At 34.6% G+C, this 21646-nt stretch overlaps 2 protein-coding genes and 1 pseudogene across 15 annotated transcripts in view; 2 read left to right on the forward strand and 1 right to left on the reverse strand.

Moving 5' to 3' along the window:
• Window positions 1-531: 531 nt before the first annotated feature.
• The window catches only part of Adat1 (Adenosine deaminase, tRNA-specific 1), a 28580-nt gene continuing 7465 nt past the window's right edge, over window positions 532-21646 (forward strand). Inside the window, exons 1-2 of one of the 2 annotated variants that reach the window (XM_067790315.1) lie at window positions 532-1549; window positions 1615-1938. In XM_067790315.1, the coding sequence (XP_067646416.1) occupies window positions 585-1549; window positions 1615-1936 (1287 nt within the window). In that variant the 5' untranslated portion in view covers window positions 532-584 and the 3' untranslated portion in view covers window positions 1937-1938. Of the gene's footprint in view, window positions 1550-1614; window positions 5672-21646 lie in introns of those variants that run through there. The other variant, XM_067790314.1, reaches the window with a different exon arrangement.
• The window catches only part of syd (JNK-interacting protein syd), a 163760-nt gene continuing 151908 nt past the window's right edge, over window positions 9795-21646 (reverse strand). For all 13 annotated transcript variants that reach the window (XR_010953792.1, XR_010953791.1, XR_010953793.1 and 10 more), the window contains one exon: window positions 9795-14528. Coding sequence is in view for 9 of the 13 variants with exons in the window: in XM_067790308.1 (XP_067646409.1) it covers window positions 14425-14528 (104 nt within the window). In the remaining 4 variants the exon portion in view is untranslated. The remainder of the gene's footprint in view (window positions 14529-21646) is intronic.
• On the forward strand, window positions 19068-20218 carry LOC137253414 (uncharacterized; annotated as a pseudogene).

The raw sequence follows: 21646 nt of genomic DNA on the forward strand, positions 1-21646 counted from the left end.
GATTCTCATAAGGTTGGTCGAATCAGCTGTTATAAGGTTACCGATACGGTTACCGATAAAGCACCAATGTTTCCAGCTTAAAGAATTACCCAAAAATTTGCGTTGTCAACTTCAACTGTGAACATGTACTGGCAGTTAAAATGTTTCGCTTGTTCGTACGGATTATTATTGTCTAGATCAATAAGCATCTTTCGACACCTTTCTCGAAATTTTGGAAACTTTTACCGATTTTTTAACATTCAACTAAAATGACGATGGGTATAGTCAAGCGCAAATGCCCACGCCCATAGCGGAACGATACAAGATGGCAGCATGGTGACATACCTACAAACATAAATAAAAATCCCATGTACTTTGTTTTTGTAAATTCGATGGACAAATGTCAAAATCGTACTGCGCCGGAAGTTGACGTATCAAATCAAATAAAAAAAGTTTATAATCAGCTGTTCCATGCTGCCACCTTGTATCGCTCCGCCATGCCCACGCCGATCAAATGATTAATTAATGACCCACTGTACCCATGACTGAAAACATATGTTCATGTTTATGTTTGTAGAACCAATTTTAATTTACCATTTGAAATCATGTCGGTTCCAACTCCTGAGGAGCTTGCAAGCTTAGCTTATGAAAGGTTTAGAATTTTACCGAAAACCGGTAAACCCGCGGATACTGAATGGACAATCTTGTCGGCCATTCTGCTTTACAAGCAAATCGAGGCAGAAGCTCAAGTAATAGCCATTGGCTGTGGCACAAAGTGTATCGGGAAAAGTAAACTCTGCAATCGCGGTCTTATACTCAACGACTGCCACGCCGAGGTGTTGGCCCGACGTGCTTTTATGCGCTACATCTATTATCACTTAAAAAAGGCTGCACAAACTACATTAAGAGAAGACAACATCTTCCTTTGGGATTCCGAAAGAATGGTGTTTCGTCTCCGACCACACTTAAGTTTTCATTTCTTTAGCACCCATACACCATGTGGTGATGCTTGTATTGCTAGAGACTCCTACAAGAGGCAACAACATCATAATAACGATGAACCAGTAGTTTCAAAAAAGCGCAAAATTGATATCGATGAACCCAGCTATGATGTAGGACATGTCCCAACTTCAACTACAGCCATTAATCTCATCTATACTGGTGCAAAACTTATCGGCTTAGATGAGCAACAAGATATTATGGAACAAAGTATTGGTGCTATGCGTACAAAACCGGGACGTGGTGACCGTACACTATCGATGTCATGCAGTGATAAATTGGCACGTTGGAATGTGTTGGGCGTGCAGGGCGCATTGCTGGATGTGTTGCTTTCCGAACCGATTTACTTTGAAACGTTGAACTTTTGTGGCAGCGTACACAATAAATACGAACTAAGATGTGCTATTTATGAGCGGTTTAGTAATGGAAATTTTGTATCTAATAAGTATAAAGTGCAAAAGCCGGTAATACGTACTACTAAAGATGTTATGTTTGAGTATGCTCAAGGCGCCAAACGTCCAAATCCATCCTCCACGGGCCTTATTTGGTGCAACATTGATCAGCAGTTGAAGTGAGTTAATGTTTTTTTGTTACTTCTCTCCATTAATCTTATTTGTTTCTATTTTATACTCACAGACCTTATGAAGTAGCTGTAAATGGCAAACGTCTAGGTGTTACGAAAAAGAAACTGCGTACTCCACATGCTTCATTAAATGTTAGCAAATATCATCTAATGGCTGAATTTGTGGAACTATTGAGGCTGAAACCAGAGTTTTTAAAAAAATTGAAGATCTCACAAAATGAACTGCAAAGTTTGAAATACAATCAGTGCAAGCAATTAGCAAATGAATATCAAACAGCTTGGACTTTAGCAAAACAAAACTACTTTAAGCAATGGACACAGAAACCAGCGGATTTGCTGAAATTTTGTTTGATTTCCGACGAAATGTTAACATAAGTGTAAGTCGACAAAAAGTCAATGCCAATATCTCTGGGTCCCTCTCTGCCGCCAAATGTGCCTAGACCGGACGATACACTAGTACTTTGCCGTTACAAGCACAATAATAAGAGTTTTAAGAAAGTATTAACGAGAAAAGTCAAATACTTGTGAAACAAACAGATTACTGAGGGCGAGTGGTGAACAGAGAAGGTGCAAACAAAAATTCAGCCAAATTGTTTTCAAGCAAGGGGCAAAAAGGTGGTGTGTTTTTTTTTTATTATCGTTGCCCTATTTAGTCTGCAATTCCATTGAAGAAACAGATTGAACAGCTTTCTACTGAAATAACAGGGCCCGTAGAACGTTTTACGATCAGTGACTGAAAACCATTTCCACTCAAACGATGACTATGCAACAAAATTACAATAAGTAGTGGATCTAACGAGTACTATTAATCAGTGAACTATTTGAGAGCTATTAAAATTAAAAAAAATTAGCGAATCAACTGACTGTCATATCGATGTCTTGATAATGATTAAAACATTTCTCTATCCCCTTGAATAGTAACGAGAAAAAATCACAAAGATTTCGAAACTCGGACCACAGTAAAGTCATTTAAACTTAACTAAGTCCCAAGAAGTGGAAAAAATCATTCATAATACCACTGCATAAAAATGGAAGTAGAACATGTGTTATAAATTATAGAGGAATAGCTAAGCTCAACACTATTCCTAAGCTATTTGAATCGCTTATCACAAAACAACTTCCTTTTAGAGTATCTTCATTAGTTGACTTTTCACAACATTTTTGCAAGGGTAAGTCTACGGTGTCCAACTTGCTTGAGTTTACAACCTTTGTATCCAACAGTTTTATGACTAATTGTGAAGTTGATGTTATTTATACTGATTTCAGTAAGAAGGCCTTTGATAACTCATTCCATAATTTTATTCAACCTTGATCGATTAGGATTTCCCGCATTGTTCCTCTTTTGGGTTTCTTCTTATTTAAAGGAAAGAAAACAAACAGTTATATTCAATAATTGCTGGTCTCGGTTGATAAACTTATCTTCTGGGGTTCCACAAGGCAGCCACCTTGGTCCAGTTTTGTTCCTGCTGTTCATTAACGACCTTCCAAGTGTTTTGAAGCACTGCAAACCGTTGATGTTTGCTGATGATGTCAAACTTATAATGCCTATCTCCTTACCCGTGGATAGGGCATTTCTTCAGGCTGATATAGATAATTAGTTGATTGGTGTAATGTAAACACCTTGTCACTAAACCTACCGAAGTGTAAGTTCATGTGTTTTACAAGGAAGTCCTTCCAATCCTATGATTATGCTATTGGCGATTATTTAATCAAGCATGTCACTAACTTTATTGATTTAGGCGTTACAATGGACCCAAAACTGGATTTTAAATTTCATATTGAAACTTGTGTGAATAGGGCTAAAGGTACTTTGGCTTTCGTTAAACGTTGGTCTAAATAATTCAATGACCCATACTTTACAAAAACTCTCTTTATATCGTTGGTCAGGCCTATTTTGGAATACGCTTCAATAATTTGGAATCCGCGTTATCAGGTTCCTTCTGACAATCTGGAATCGGTCCAGAAACAATTTTTGCTTTTTGCTTTAAAACACTTACCATGGGATACCTCAAAAAATCTTCCCCCCTACTGCAACCGGTTAAAACTATTACAGTTACCCACGTTACAGAGCCGCAGGGAGATGATTGGTGTCTTATTTATTGTATAACTAATAAGAAGGTCAATAAACAGTCCATTTTTAAACGGTTTTATTTAGGTTGACTTGGCAGGCTGCACGGCCGGCCGGCCAGCGCGAATTTTGTAATTAAAATTTAAGTAACTTCCCGATAAGCTGTAAGCTTGAAACTTGGAATATAGTTCAGAACCCGATGACAATGCAAAAATAAGAAAAAAAGCGCCGCTAGGTGCCGCAAGGATCGGGATATTCACAAAAATCGTATTTGTGGTCCGATTTCACTCATATTTGGAACACATAATACATACAAGAATAGACAGCGACATATGAAAAAATCGCCGCTAGGTGGCGCAAGGATCGATATATTCACAAAAATCGTATTTGTGGTCCGATTTCGCTCATATTTGGAACACATAATACATACATGAATAGAAAGCGACCTATAAAAAAATCGCCGCTAGGTAGCGCAAGGATCGAGATATTCACAAAAATCGAATTTGTGGTCCGATTTGGCTCATATTTGGAAATCATATTTGACATACAGAAATAGAAACCGCTTTAGTAAAAAAAACTTGTCTGTCCGATTTGGCTTTTTGAACAAATATTATATACAGTCCGGTAGAAATGACATTAAAATACTTTGGAGCACATAAGTTCAAATTTTGTTAGTGAAATTTCATTACAAAAATTCATTTCCCGGTAGAAGTGACGTCAGAATACTTTGGAGCACGTAAATTCAAATTGTGCTAGTGAAATTTCAGTATAATAAAATTAATAAAAAAAAATTAAGTTAAACGGTTTTATTGAAAACAATACTTACATTAAGCAGTAATAATACTAAAAGTTAGAAAAAAATTAGGTAGGTCTTAGGTACTAGTCATCACACTCCTCATCAATCTAGGGCGTTGCTCTGACAATTAAATAAAAGCGTTGGGCGCGTGAAATTTCTGAAAATGTGAGGCATAGCATAACCTGATTAAGGTTCAGTTGGTCTTACTTATGGTTGGTTGGTTGCTGTGCTGCCCGGCTATGGTGCCGGGCCCAAGTAGCGCTTTAGGCGCCATTTTGATGCACTTCCTCCTGGAACCAATTATGTTTTGGATTGATGTACCCTGCGTATAGTTTTACTCAAACCGCTTGGTTAGATCAATAAACCTACTGATGTCCTTGATTCGGCAGTTTGACACCCAACCTTACTTATGACTACAAATAGAAATTTGACGCGTCCAACGCTTTTATTTAATTGTCTGATCAACGCCCTAGATTGATGAGGAGTGTGATGACTAGTACCTAAGACCTACCTAATTATTTTCTATCTTTTAGTATTATTAGTACTTAATGTAAGTATTGTTTTCAATAAAACCGTTTAACTTAAAATTTTTTTTTATTATTTTATTGCTTGGTGAAATCAAGTTTAATGTTCCAATTAGGCCATCTAGACATTTTGTTTCAATTTTTGTAGCTACATGCAGATCGAATTATGAAATACACGATTCGCTTCGCTGTTTATGCCATGATTTTAATAAACACTAAAAATGTTGACGCCTGGGACTCGTTTTTTAGTATTAAAAAATTTCTTTTAACCACATTAAATTTGTAATTTGAAATGAAGCAAAGAACGCTAAACCGCGAAAATACTGTTCAACCCTCTATTTCAAATATAAATCACCAGTTATTGAAACTTGATGTACTCAAATTTATTCTGTTTTAATTTTGTCTACTATTAATTTGCTCTATTGTTGTCAATTTCATAAATTCTCGTGTGCCCCTTCCGGAAAAACAGCTCCATCATGAGTACTCTGCTTGAGGTCTTTTTGAGATACTTACAAGCATTCATTTACTACGTTTTAACTTCTGCTTACTTCTAAGTTTTTAATTTGAAATTTTCAAACGTTTAATTAAATACTGTTTAAATATTATTTTAAAATATTACATATGTTATTTATATCGTATATTATATCTTTAAATTAAGTGTTTATATTTGGTCTGTATGAGTGTTTTATTTGTAGACTGATAAATAAATTAAATGCTGTCTACTGCTGAGTTTAATATCACCCTGTCTCAGCATTTCCAAAAGGCCTAACTCAACGCCCTATTCAGTATCCTTCTTAAAAACGTCCTGTCTTAAAATTTTATTAAAAATAAAAAACAATTGAGATAAGGCGTTCTTCAGCCGATTTCTAAAATATTTTTTTTTTTAAATCTGAGGTAGGGCTTGCCTGAAACTAACGTTAAGATAGGCAGTTTCTGAAGCAGCTGATTCCGAACAGGCACACCTTTAAAAAGCTAAAAAAAACCTCAAGTTTTCATTTAAATTGTATTAAGTTATTTTATTTGTATGTATAATGTCGGTATATATTGAATGCATATAATAATAAATAAACATACTAGATATCCCTTTAGTCATAAAAAATACAAAAGGCATATAAAGGTATATATATTTCTATATAACTTTTCATTTATAAGAGCTTTATAAAATTATTTTTTATAAATAAGGGGATATGTATGTATGTGTTTTATTTGTTATAAGATTGTATAAATTTTATATAGTATTTACATATCGCGCTGCTCCTTCTAATAGTCAGAACATTAATTTGTAGGATACATAAATATTAAATAGCGGTACCTACATACATTCAAATACCATTAGTTATGGTTTTGTTCTTGTTAGCTTAATTTTTGTGGCTACCGTGATTCAGCGGACAAAATGTGGTATTATATCGCATGTTAAACCACTTTAGTTGTTGTTGTTGTTGTTGCGATAAGGACACTCCTCGAAGGTTTTTAGGGGAGTGTTATCGATGTTGATGGTCCTTTGTAGGTACGTTCCAATTACAAGCATCATTAAGATACTGGCCCGACCATCGCCGAAACGATTCAACATGACCACATTAAATGATAAACAAAAAAATTATGCCTTAGGCCTCACTTGCAAAACGGCAAGTTATTCATCCGAAAAAAAAAATTGGGTCGAGACTCTAGGAGAATAACAGATAAAAACTTAACTCAACCTATGATGGTCTCGAAATTGTCCAAAAAATAACATGGAAAACGAAGAGTAAACAGGGCCCGTATCGTGCTATACGATCACGGATGACAAATCAATTTCACTCAACTCATAAATATGAATCCTTCAAACTATTTATAAAAATTGTAATAAAATATGGATCTAATGACTTCGTGTGGTCGCTAGCTAACATATGACATTCCAAGGACTCATGACTTCGGTGCTATTGTGATTAAAAAATGGATTTCGATCACGGATCCTCATGGAACTTGGGGGTGGGGAGGGAGGAATGGCCTGACGGTTTAATGTGCCATATAATCGTTCCCGAGATGGTCGGGCTAGCACCTTAATGGAGCTGTGTTACCGGAGCGTACGGGATCGTATCCGGCAAAGGGCCATCACATCGATAACACTCCCCAAAGCCTTCGGGGAGTAACCTTATCGCTACAACAACAACAACAACGGATCGTGTAACACGATACGGGTCCAATTCCAAAACTATCCTAAGAGTATCAAAGAAATTGTCCTGAAAACAATGCCAAAAAATTATTGTTACTATAAACGAATAAAAACAACCACAAAATCATCCCATTTCAATATCGACTTTATGAGCAATAAAACAATGTCGTTGTTGTGATAACAGCGCTTCGCCCCATTCAATGGCTGCGACCACTCACAAATTGTAATCAAAGTCCTCTAACGGAAGTTCAAGGAAACAAACTGGCAGTTTCAATAGGGGCGGGCCATAGGGAGGTTGGTTTTAGAGGCGTAGGTTCCACATTACAATTGAAAATACGGTTGGTGTCATGTGGGGACACATCGCATGCAGAATATACATGACGTATATCGTTACAGTATCCAGAACGAAGTTGGGCCAGGGTGACTCGTGTCCCACTTGGTAGTATGCTTTCTTCTTTCTAAGGATATTGTATATTGATAACAGGGCTCACCGGGCGCGTCCTGGAAAAGTCGTTTAACGATTCTGTAAAGGTTCTGCCTAGGCCTGCCGCATGGTGGTATTTGGGTGGTTTTGCAGTTTGCCGATAGATCTTTTTGCAAATACATCGACGATATGCACTCAAACTTTATATGGACTGCCAAGTGCATAACTTTATCTACACTTATGAAATTATTGCGCAGAAAATAAGTACTGCTAAATTTCAGTATGCATTATCCTCAGTTGCAACTGCAACGCGTCTCTCCATTTTATTCTCCACTCCAAAAGTGTGTGTGTCCACGATTCATCGCAACCGATTCAGCTATAGGTTATACACTATAACCAACAGAGGCCGTGTCTCCGCTGTTAAGCACAACTCGTTTTGTAGCGAGTTATTTAACCACTGCCGCGAGTCTTCAATAATTGCCGCTAGATGGGTATCCTAAACATTATCACGCGTTTTTTTTTTACACACAATTATAAATTAAAACGTTTCTTTATCTTTTTCTCAAGTGCTGTCGGCGAGCGACTTGAGAATTTTGTTGCGTCTTTGTACTTTAGATACAATTTCGGTGGCATGCGCCTAGAAGGTGAGAGTATTATCGTACGTTACCCCTAAGATCTTTGGCTGACTGACTGTCGGTAGTGTAACACCGTCGACGTGAAAAATTAAAAAAATAACAATAATTATCATTAGGAAAAATTATTGTTCTGGCCTTGAACTCGAATCGAACTTTGTATCAAAAATGCACTATCTCAAAATTTGTTTCAAAAACTATGATATATATGAGCATCATTTCAATTAATATAGGGCGGTTTTGTGACAAATCCTGAATTGGGAAATTTTTTAAAAATATTTTGAGATAGCACGATTTTGAACAGGCAGCCGACATGGGGTGATATGCTACTCAGGAGCCGCAATGAACCGACAAAAGCAAAAATAAAAGAAAATGGCTTATTGTCTTAGAACTTTATATTCCTACCTTGACTTTGACAGAAGAGTTAAGCTTTTGTGAGGTCCTGCTACACAGGCAGTATTTACCTTTTGAAATTTCGGAAAGCTCTTTTCCGTTAAGTATTCATGGAAGCGGTCCGGATAAACCGTTAATTTAGTATATTCGGAATACGTTCATTTGACACTACTTCACGAGATCCGAATATATCAAATAGTATATCAAAAGTATATACAAAATATTCCAAATATAAAACTACTCCCCATTTTCTTATATGGAGACGAATGTTCCGAACATACGGAATTAATAGAACAGAAGGTCGACTTTTAATACGCGCCCAAAAATATCGAGAGAGGTGTCAAAAGACGCGTATTGACATCGATAACAATAATTCGAAGACGGAAATCAAAATTTTAGCTCGTTCAAAAGATATTGACGAAAAACCGAAAAATGACCCCGGGTTAAAAATATAAAAAATTACCTTTGCCGGTCCACCAATGAGGTAAGATCAAAATTAAATGCGTGCAAAATCCCTTTGTACACAGAATCTTTTTTAGTGCACAAAAACATTACAACAACCACATGAAAATTGCCTACTTCAACTGCAAATATCTCCGGACAGAGATACAATTTTTCTTTTCCGCCTTCGGATTATTTTTGTCGGGGTCACCTCTCTCGATATTTTTGGACGCGTATTAGCAGTAGACTCCTGTTCTAGACTTTTACCTGAATAAGTTAATATGCCCAATGAGTACATTTCGTTATGGCATCTCCATTAGTTACTAATGACTTTTTTACGTGAATCGATTTAATAGTCGAAGTATTGACGTTGAACGATGAATTCTGAATTGGTTTAGGTTTCGTATATCAATAGGTTTACGAAAGTGCACGATTTCTTGGTGTCCTCACTTTTCACAAAATTACCTGTGTTCAATGTTCAGTCGTACTAATGGATCGAGGCATAGTTAATAAATTCACTATAAAATTAAAAAAATGTTCTAAGGAATTATGCAGTTCAGTACTTATCGGGTATTTGTTAACTGATTGCTTCCTATTTCTACTATTTTTTTCGAAAATTCGCAAAGAAACAACACAGTTAACGGATGTCAATTCGATTTGGGAGCAAAATGGCCGCAATTGCCAAAAAATTTGTCTGTCGAGCAAATCTCTTGTGATTGAATCATGAAATATAGTATATATTTTGTTAGGAATAAATAATAACAACAAAAGACAGGAGTAAAAGCATAAACAAAAGAAACAAATTAACTTTTTTAAGGAGCGTTTTTTGTTTTTATTCAACATATACATACAACTAAAATTAATTTAATATAAAATAGGTACATTTTGTTAATAATAAAGGATTTTCGACGCACTTACAAACGAATTAAACAAATCAATAGTTGAAGTTCTAAACGAAAATTAATATAAACTAATTAGTTAACAAAACATTTTGTATATATAGAATAAAAGAAATTTTAACACAGTACTTTCATGAAAGCAAACAGAAAATTATAAATTGCTTGTAATTTCGAGTTATGGTTAAGGCTAAACAAAGGTTAACATAAAGTTCTACTGCCCAACTTGGCTCAAGCGGGCAAGATGACAAGTTTAAACTAAGTCCGAGATTAAACTTGTACGGCTGTCTGTTCAGAAATGTTATATGTTAGCAAACACTTGAAGATTACCTATCTCAGAAACTCTTTAAGAAAACGCCCTTACTCAAACAAGTCGAAGTTTTTTGAGCTGAAGTACTTGAAGTTTTTAAGGTTTGTATCAAAAGTGTAGTTTCAAAAAAAGTGCATGATGAATCAATTCTCCTCCATAAGCCATTTGGATTATTTAACGTGTGTGGAGACAAAGAAATCCAAAACCGCAATAAAAATCCAACACTGGACAATTATTTTCAAAAATATTTAGCTGTTTCTGTAAGTGTATTCTATAATCAGTTCCACAAGTCGTAGTAGCTTCTAAAACCTCTGTTTCGAGTTATAATTTGCAAATATTCAGTTTCACATGTACTAATAGCTCGGATCCCAACTTTAACTTCCACGCCTTAAAAAAAAAAAAATAAATGTAAGGCGCGATAACCTCCGAAGAGATCTAAGGCCGAGCTTCTCTTCCAATTTGCGTCGTGCTCCTCTTGATTTTTCCCTACAAATTGGCCGGACGGGACCTACATGTTTTATGCCGACTCCGAACGGCATCTGCAAGGCAGATGAGTTTTCACTGAGAGCTTTTCATGGCAGAAATACAATCGGAGCGCTTGCCAGACACTGCCGACTTCCACGCCTTAGAACACTTAAAACTGTCAACTCAAGTCCTTTAGTACAGATTGGATGACTGTGCCATCTGATCTGCCCCATAACCTTTGATTATAATTTATTGCAAACTAAAACCATCTGTTCATATAGACAGTGAATTTTTGGAAACCGGAAAACGAATACACGATCCTAAGGATGTGCCACTTAACTTCAGTTTGGAGAAAGGGTTCAGCAGTAAGCCAGTGCTGGTGGAGGAGATTCGACGGAGACCACAAAAGTCAAAGAAAGTAGATTGGGCAAAGACAGGTGGAACGAATGGGCCAAACAAATCACAACAGAAAGGACCTGCGATAAAAACACTGGCATTGACAAACCCTAATGGACGCACTAAAATAAAGGAAAGAATTTCACAGAAAGAATTCAAGGGTGGTTTCAAGCCAGGGCGCATTACTGTTGTGAAACGTCAAAACGATGCTGATTATGCAAAGCGAATTTGTCAAGCTCAAACACCTCGAAGTAGTCCAGTGGCCAAACAACATAATGTGAGGCAACGAACTAGGATAATGAGCAGTAAGATGGACCACAGGTACGACAAGAAGAACAATTCGGAAGGTTTCTTGGAGGGAGATTTGGTACTGCTATACAACCCTCACCGGCGGAAAGGTGTTCCATCCAAATTTTAGTACAGTTGGGAAGGCCCGTACAAAGTTGTGAAGAGGATCAGTGATACCATCTACCGCATACAAACCCTTGGGAAACCACGAAATAGAAGGGTGGTTCAATTGGAGAGACTAACAGCGGTTAGATCGAACGATTTGTTTGATCGGGACGATCAGACTTAGGTGGAGGAAAGTGTGACGAATATTCACATCACTAAATAAATGCACAACAACGAAAACCTTAAAGCAAGCTACATAAACACATTAATCATCATGTACACACATACATACAAGCAGCAGAGAGATACTCACAAACGAATGTCATCATCAGCGAAGTAGTACTCACATACACACACGCATATGTTTTCACACTACAAATACACGCGGGTATGGTCACCAGCCAGGTAGAGGATTCTAGAAGAAGAAACGTCTAGAAATTTGGACAGAGTATAAAAGCAGTACAAGCTGAGTAGTCCGTGATCAGTTTGATTTAAGCACGCTATTGGTTGCGAAGTATAAGTGTTTTTGTGAAGTACTTTCAAAGTAGTCTTATAAAGACCATTTTGCATTATTGGAGTTATTTATTCAACAATTTATCGATACGAACGTTAGTAGAAGGTGTAAGTTCCCTAGGTGGAGTTTCCCTAAATCCGTTACAATACGTATGTATTTTCGTGTAAAACATTCTTGGAAATTATGGATGGTTATTATAAAATATATCCTCATAGAAGGTGTTTTTCTGAGAGAACTCTAGGTTGACGGAAGGAAAGTGCTCGATTAAATAAGTATAGTAGGTTCATGAAGCCTGCATGAGAGTAATTAAGAAATCCAAAACATGTTGAACTAAGGTACGGCGTGCATCAAACGAATTCTAGACAATATTGCTTTTCAACGGCATTTTGTGTTGTAATGCTTTTTTGTAAAAATTATGAAATAAATCTGTTTGTTTGTTTAATGGTGTGTTTAATTTATACTTATTATTTAAGAATTCATGAACTTAACATCGGCTTATAATAATTGAATATTCAATTATTATGGTTTTTTAAGAGAAACTGAAAAGAAAGAAACATTTACTGGCATATTGCGATGGTACCATTTTGAAAACCGCCACGTAATCATTATCAGGCAATTTCGTAATGTTATCAAAGGTTTCACCGAGATCGAATAAATCGTTTTATAGAAAAATTTCAGATTAGGCGTTTTCAAATAAATTCTAGGAGAGAGCATTTTTCTATCATTTGCTGAGATATGGCATTTTCGAATCATTTTCTTCACTCAGCTATAACCTCGCAACTTTATTTAGTAGGAACCGCACTGTTTACAAATACTAATCAAGTTTAAAATAGAACACAACATCCAAAGAACATTTTTGAAACAATTTCAGAGATAGGGTTTTCTCGAACCAAATTCTGAAATGGAGTCTTATTCAATTATATTCTGCAATACGTATGTTTTTGAAAAAAAAAAAAAAGTATCATAAATACTAATCTAGGCAAGGGGCTACCTATCTACCAAATTTCAGTTCGAACGCTGAATAGAATTTGTTCGAATAGATCATTTTCTGGTCCACTTCCCGAAAAGATATATGCATTCTTAATTTAAATATGTATGTATGTATGTCAGGCTGACATGAAATGAAAATACATGAATGCATTGCCGAAGTTCAACAAAGCTAGCGAATGCTGGCTTTCTTCACCATTCGATCTAATTCCACATGTAAGTATGTGACGTATAAAGTGATGTGGTGAAAGTCCCACTCAAAGCAAGTTTGCTCGTACAGCGAACACACACACGAACTGCATTTTCAACCTTTAACTTTTGTGTTACAGCGATGCGGACGCATCTTAAAATTTCTTAAGGCGTTCTACAAATTCACTGTGATATAGGGCGTTTTTCAAGAGTTTGTTAAGATAGGAGATTCTCTAAATGGCAGCCGTGATAGAGTGAAAGAACATAATCGACTAGAGCTGGCCATAGCCGAACGTACAAAACTTCAATTTCGACTAACACAAATATAGATTAATTGTATTAAGTTAATTTAGCTTTGTAAATTTATTACTTTGAATTTTTGTAATTTTGAAATATGCATCTAAATGTTATTTTTCAACGTTGAATTTTATAACATCAAAAATTTTCATTCTTTGAAATTTGTTAAAAAAAAAAGATTTGAAAAGACTATAAATAAACTATACACAAATATATTTAAAAAAAAAAGAATTTTAAGTTGTAACCTACACAAGTCATAAAAAACCTTTGACTTTTTGAAAATGTACGATTTTTATCAATACATATAAAACTCAAACCTTGTCTTTTGTAGTCGCACATGACCGGAAGAAAAAAGTTTTCTTTCAAACTGCCTTTTTTGTTACAGTCCAAGTTGAGTTGTGTTTGACATGGTCAAGAAGAGTTTTCAAGTTTATTTTTACTTATGTTTTTAATAAAATAATTTACTCGGCCGATTCCTTTTTTTAGTAATTATCACTGCAAGTAAAGCTTAAGCTAGAACTACAACTTCGTATATTTTTTCAATTAAAATAGAAATTAAAGCAATGTTTTCGCACAGATGCCATCAAATTTTCGAATTTGCCGCCTATAAAACACTTCGAATGCCAATGCAGTACCAAATACATAAATACACATACATACATATTACATAAGCTAAAAACTTTTATTCATGCAAAGCTAATTCCAGTACTATATAATATAATAAATATCTTTAATAAATAAGTTGTTAGTACCTTTCGTTTTACTTTGCGCTTTAATCTCTTGCTCTTTGTCTTCGTTTTTAATTTCCCACTGGGATTATGATATACATAGACACATTTAACAGTATTGCATATTTAAATATGTACGTATGTACTTAGTTCAATTTTGTTTGCCTCCGATCGCTTACAAATCTTATCTTCCAAAAGGTGTACATAACTGTATATTTGTATACCCAATAAATATTACTAATTTATCATAATTAAAAACTAACGTTGACTAACATGCCACACAATTAAATAACTCTTGTCGCCACGATTCTCAATCGTTTGATTTGCCTCCAGTTGAATACTGTTTTCCATGTCATTATCATCTGTAAGATTATAAATTAAAAGGAGTTACTATTTATCATAATTTAATTGTTTGCTTTTGAAAAATTAAAGCATAAGTTGAACATATGTATATAGAAAGTGAAAGTGAATTTTAAGCTGCTTTTGAAAATTTTTTTTTTAATTACTAAATACAAGCGATTGTGCCCAATGCCTTTTTTGATACAGCTTCAGGTTACTAATAAAAAACCTGAACAAATAGAAACAAGTAAGGACGGGACTGTCTTCGGCTGTGCCGAAGACTACATACCTTTCATGAATGCGGCTGAACAATAATCTTATCCCGTTCGTAATCTCCAAATAATCGGATGTATAAGATAAGAAATATATAGTGAACAGATGTATATACCTAAACGATTTTTAAGATAAATATAAAATAAAAAATGGCAAAAAAACCCCCTTATCTGAACGATCGGTTGTAGTGAGATATATATTATATATATCCGATCGAAATGATTTTTACAGGAAATCTATGATATATTAGAATATATATCACCAAGTTTCACGTTTTTTTTATAAGAAACTAAGGGAGAAATGGCCAAAAATCTTTCTATCTGAACGATCGGTTGTATGGGATAGGTATATAATATATACATATAGCTCCGATCGAAATGATTTTTTCATGAAATCTTCTATGATATATTAGAATAAATATCACCAAGTTTAACGTTTTTATATTGGAAATTAAGGGAGAAATTGCCAAAAATCTTTCTATCTGAACGATCGGTTTTATGGGATATATGTATGTATACTATATATAGCTCCTATCAAAGTGATTTTTTCAGAAAATCGTCTATGATATATTAAAATATATATCACCGAGTTTCACGTTTATACTTTCTAAATTAAGGGAGAAATGGCCAAAAATCTTTCTATCTGAACGATCGGTTGTATGGGATATAACTATATATAGATCCGATCAAAGTGATTTTTTCAGGATATCTTCTATGATATATTAGAATATATATCACCTAGTTTCACGTTTATACTTTCTAAATTGCGTCAGGAATGACCAAAATCGTCTTATCTGAACGATCGGTTGTATGGGAGATATATGTTCTAGTGGTCCGATCCTACCGGATCCGACAAATGTCTAATATAACACAAATATACATCTTTTTGCCAAATTTCATTGAGATATCTCAAAATTTGAGGGAATAGTTTGCGTTCAAACAGACAGACGGACGGACAGACGGGCATGGCTATATCAACTCAGTTCGTCGCGCTGATCAATTCGATATACTTAATGGTGAGTCTATCTTCTATATTTCTCAACGTTACAAACATCGGACCAAAGTTAATTATACCATTTCATGTTCACGAAAGGTATAAAAAATGTTTTCAACACGATGATGTCCCCGGCGGGTTGAAGAGTTTAAAGTATTCCCGTTATAAGGCATGGTAAGAGGCGATTAAAATCGTGAGGCCCGAAGGTTCGAGGTGTCAAAAACATACCTTTAGTGAGTGGTTTTGGGTTGCGATGCAAACAATGACGATGTCCCCATAGTCTCGCCCCTGTTTTTTAACTACATTAACACCAACAAAATCCACGGTGCTCAATTTTAATTGCAGAACCGCAACACGGATTTTGTAAAGGTAAATCTACCATTACAAATCTACTTGAATTCACAACTCAAGTTTCTAATGGATTTAGAGAAAATCTTCACACCGATGTTATTTATACTGATTTCAGTAAAGCATTTGACAAAGTATCCCACTCCTTACTTATCCACGAGCTGGATCGGCTTGTCTTCCAACCTGGTCTGACCCAGTGCATCTCGTCGCATCTCTGCGGTCGAGCGCAAAGTTATTTTAAAAAATACTCTTTCAAATGTCATCCATGTTCCCTCTGGCGTCCCACAGGGCAGTCACCTTGGTCCAATTCTGTTCTAACTATTTATTAATGATATTTGTATCATTATAAAATATTCCAAAATCTTAATGTATGCTGATGATGTAAAACTTTTTAGGTCTTATGCAACCTTCATATTAATGCTACTGTCAATAAGGCTAGAGGTGTTCTATTCTATCATTCGTAAAACGATGGTCTAAAGAATTTAGTGACCCTTATGTAACTAAAGCGCTTTTCATCACTTTAGTTAGACCGATACTAGAATACGGATCAATAGTCTGGAATCTACAATCATCCAAGGCGAGTTCATGCAGATAGGCTTGAGTTTATACAGAAACAATTTCTCCTTTTTTCTTTAAGGAATTTTCAGTGGGACTCTCCGTATAATCTTCCGCCTTATACTAGTCGGTTGAAGCTTATCAATCTTCCAACTCTTGCAAGTCGTAGAAAAATGCTAAGCGTTATATTTCTGACTAAACTCCTGAATGGATTGATTTCTAGTCCAATTCTTTTAAACGAAGTAAACTTTAACATCCCATCACGAGTGTGAAGACATTACAAACCTCTTCTTTTGAGGCAGTGTAGAACTAACTTCGAATTGAATAAACCTTTTCGGTGTTTGTGTCATGAGATAACGGATTCACCTTTTACCATAAAGAAAACTGTCTTATCCTATCTTAACTAGTAACAAAAAAAAAAAAAACAATCGAATAAACTAAAATTTTTTTCTAATTTAACAATATAGTATGTATAAGTATAATTTCTAACTGTTATGTATAGTACTCAGCTGATGATTTTTATTCTGTAGCTGAGCAGTTTAAGATCTCAACGCTTAACAAACCTCCACCTATCAACAACTCGGCAAAAACAAAAAAAAATTCGTGCGTCATGCGGATGCGCCCCTCGCGCCGGTCGGGCGGGCTTTGGAGGGTATTAATCCGTTGGGTATTATTACACTGGATCACAAATTCCAATTTTTTTCTGCACCAGAGACGCCATTATGAAATTCCTATGTAAAATCACCCCCTGATTTCGAAAATCAAGGTTATTTTTAATTCTATGGTAACGTTTTTGAGATATTTACGAATAACGGTTTTTTCCAAAAAAAAAAAACAATTGGGTCCACTTAATCATATATATCTCAAGAACGAATTGAGCAATTCCAAAACGGTTTGAAGCTTTTAAAAGGTAATAAAATTTGCTATAAACTGTGCATACAACTTTTTGATAGGCCCTGCAGATTCAAAGATAACGAGCAATCAGCACGAATTTTTCCCATTTTTTTTGTAAAAATATAAAAAAATTTGTACTTTGCGAGGAAGGATCTCGAAAACATTTTATTTTTTTGCAGATTTGTTTTTTCTCTCTAAGCTCTGTTTTATTACAAAAAAAATAAGCTTCCATTCAACAAAATCGATGGACTAATACAAAAGTTATAAGCATTCAAGTAAATATATCCATTCAATACTTAAGTACCCTACCGGTACATATGATATACGAATACTAACACACATCGATGGCTTAATATAGAAAAGGCGTTTCTACATTTTTTTCGAAATCGCGTTTTTAATGTATTCTGGTAGACCGCTGTCAAATAAACCTCCCCTTAAAAAATTAGTGGGCTATGATTGCAAATAACGGATTTATAGTCCTATAAAAAAGCTCTAACTCATTCGAAGTTTTTTTTGAAAGAAAAAAGCCCTAAGTTATTTAAAGTTGAATTTAAAATAGACACACAATCAAAGCCACAACAGAAATTGCTTCTAATATGGCGAAATTTAGGTTTTTGCTTGGCGAATTTTTTTGTTGCCTTGGTTGTGTGTCTATTCTTATTGTTTTGCTTTTGTATTTACTTTAAAAGAAAAAGGGATTTCCCCGAGTTTGTCTAGCACAAGAATATTTTCTGTGCTACGTTGCGTTCGTCGGTGCATTTTTGTTTTTGGTGTCAGTTCAATTAACGTTTTTGTGTTGGAAACAGTTTTTTTATTGAAAGTTTTAATAACATGAATTGTGCAAAAGAAAATTCTGATTCAGATGGTGTACCAAAAAGGAAAAATACTGCTAACAAATCCGAATGGAAACAAAATGTAAATAAAAAAAAGAATGGAAGGCGTGGAATATTTGGGTAAAAAAAGAACTTTGTCAAAAACCTTCTAGGCAATTAGGAGAGCCATGTTCATCACGATTTTGTGTAAAAAGTGCGGTGAGAAAGTGTTCGACGTTTAATGAGTCCACGCGAAAAGAAATTTTTAGGTTGTTTTGGGAGATGTCCTGGGAGCAAAAGAGGCAGTATGTTGCAGGTCTTACAAGCTTTTCTGAAACAAAAAGGAAAACCTCTGAAAATTCGAGACGAAATCAGTCCATATCATATTTCTTGAGTCATCACTCAAAGCGATTACAAGTGTGCCGTGAAATGTTTTATTCAACACTATGAGTAAAGGAAAAGATGGTTCGAAATTGGATTAGCAGTGGCGGTAAACACGGTACTCAATGCAGTCCCGATAAAGCTTTAATTTTGCGCAAATATGCTAAGCGATCATCAGTTATGGGTTAGCGCAACAAAAACCGACGTGACTTTCTAAAAAAATGGCTAGAGGAGTTGCCAAAAATGGAGTCACATTATTGTCGAAAAGATAGCAAAAAGTTTTACTTCGAATCGGATTTTTTCTCATATCAGGAGATTTACAAGCTTTATGTCAACGAGTGTGAATCCGAAAAAGCAAATGGAGGCCTAAAATTGTCGTACCCAATATTTACGCAATTAATAAAGGAAGTAAATTATTCTATTTTTAAGTCAAGAAAAGATCAGTGCAATTTATGCGTATCACATAAAGCTAATAATGTTACCGATGAGCAATACGAAAAACATAGAGAAGAAATCGAAAAAATGCGCGTAGAAAAGCAAAACGATATCAAATATGCTGAATCCGGACTATGTGCAGTATTCTGTATGGATTTGCAGGCAGTTAAATTAGTGCCTCAACTAAACGCGAGTGCTGCATATTATAAAATGAAGCTTCAACTACATAACTTTACTGTCTATAATATTGTAACGCATGAATCAGATAATTATGTGTGGGACGAAACAGATGGAAATTTAGTCTCTTCCGTTTTTGCTACATGTATTATTAACCACTTAATTTCCATGCTCGATCGCCTGAAACCCATCACATTATTATTTACTCGGATGGTTGCTTTCACCAAAATCGTAATACTGTTTTGTCTAACGCCTTGTTGAATTTTTCAAAGGAAACCGAAATAACAATTGAACAGAAGTTTTTAATAAGTGGTCATACGCAAAAGGAATGTGATGCAACACATTCCCTTATAGAGAGAAAAATAAATAAAAAACAAATAAACTTGCCTTCTCAATTTGTTCAACTCATTAAGGAAGCTAGAAAAGTTCCAGCACCTCTACAAGCGCACCATTTGCGTAATGATTATTTTTTAAATTTCGAAAATATTTCAAAGATATACACATCAATACGACCAGGTGAATATTGCACACTGAAACAACTCTTTAGATATATATATGTACTTAAGCTTTTCTTAAATTACAGGCAGGGGCATTGGAGATCATACAGTAAGCATGCTTCGAGCCTTGTCAGGATCAATTTATTTTAAAACAAATGTAACAAATGAATATCAGTTACTCCCACAGAGATCGAAGTTTCCGATCGAAAATGTGTCCCCCAATTGTCTTTATAAAGAGAAAATAGCCAGATCTAAAAAAAAGTGGGACAATTTGCAAGATCTAAAAAAATTTCTTCCAGCAGATTGCCACCATTTTTATGATAATTTACCTTATAAAACCTAATTTGTTTTCAGTATAATAACATCTGCCTTGAAATATGTATTTTAGTTTTAATTATTTATTTATTTTACTTCAAACATGAATTATTATATTAGTTTGTCCTAATTTTAACTTACAACAAAAAGCCCTAACTTAAATTTATTTTCAAGAAAAATAATAAGAAAAAGCCCTATCTCAAATAACTTCAAAGAAATTAAAAATAATAACAAAATTATACCAGAATTGAATTTGTTACCTTTTTTGAATAAAAATTGCAATAGAAATGTTTTTTGCATCTTAAGTTTTTAAGGTTTTATTCAGTTTTTTTCCTTCTCCTGAAAAGTAACGAAAAGTGTAGATACGCCTTTTCTATATTAAGCCATCGATATGTGCCAGTAGGGTACTTAAGTATTAAATGGATATATTTACTTGAATGCTTATAACTTTTGTATTAGTCCATCGATTTTGTTGAATGAAAGCTTATTTTTTTGTAATAAAACAGAGCTTAGAGAGAAAAAAACAAATATGCAAAAAAATAAAAAGTTTTCGAGATCCTTCCTCGCAAAGTACAAATTTTTTATATTTTTACAAAAAAAATGGAAAAATCGTTATCTTTGAATCTGCAGGGCCTAGCAAAAAGTGTTGTATGCACAGTTTTTAGAAAATTGTATTACCTTTTCAAAGCTTCAAACCGTTTTGGAATTGCTCAATTCGTTCTTGAGATATATGTATATGATTAAGTGGACCCAATTCGTTATTCGTAAATATCTCAAAAACGTTACCATAAAATTGAAAATAACCTTGATTTTCGAAATCAGGGGGTGATTTTACATAGGAATTTTATAATGGCGTCTCTGGTGCATTTGGCTGTAAACCAGTGTTATTATTATAAAACGAACTCACATTTGCATTTTGTGCATTTTGGCTGTAAACCAGTGTTATTATTATAAAACGAACTCACAGGACAATAAGTGTTCATACTGAAAAAACCATGGTTGCTACTTAAAATAAAAGATCTAATAGCGATTTCACACAGAGGCTTAATGAAATAATTAGTAAAGTTTTCTACATTAAAGCCCTAATTGAACTCGATCTTCCATACAAAATACAAATTGTTAATTATCTCATTATTGCTTTATTGAATGCCTAATCGAGTGAAAAATCCAGTCAGCTTTGCTTGGTGCTTCGAATTTTATTGTAAATGTAACAAATGACAATCAAAAATAAATTATTTTCAATAATTTACGAAAAATAGAAAAACACGAAAAAATTCAAAATTTAATTTTCGCTGCATTTTCTGCAAAAGATAATATGGCTTTTTCAAAAATAGGCACATATGTATTTGGTTAGGTGCAACATCTATGGGTAGTTACCCCATGCATTTTATTTTGATTATATTTATAGTTAAGAAGGAATCGGCTGCTTTCCATTCTAACTTTTTTTTGTAAAAGCGAAAT

Source organism: Eurosta solidaginis, chromosome 5, assembly GCF_040869045.1.
Source record: "Eurosta solidaginis isolate ZX-2024a chromosome 5, ASM4086904v1, whole genome shotgun sequence".
NCBI classification, from domain to species: domain Eukaryota; kingdom Metazoa; phylum Arthropoda; class Insecta; order Diptera; family Tephritidae; genus Eurosta; species Eurosta solidaginis.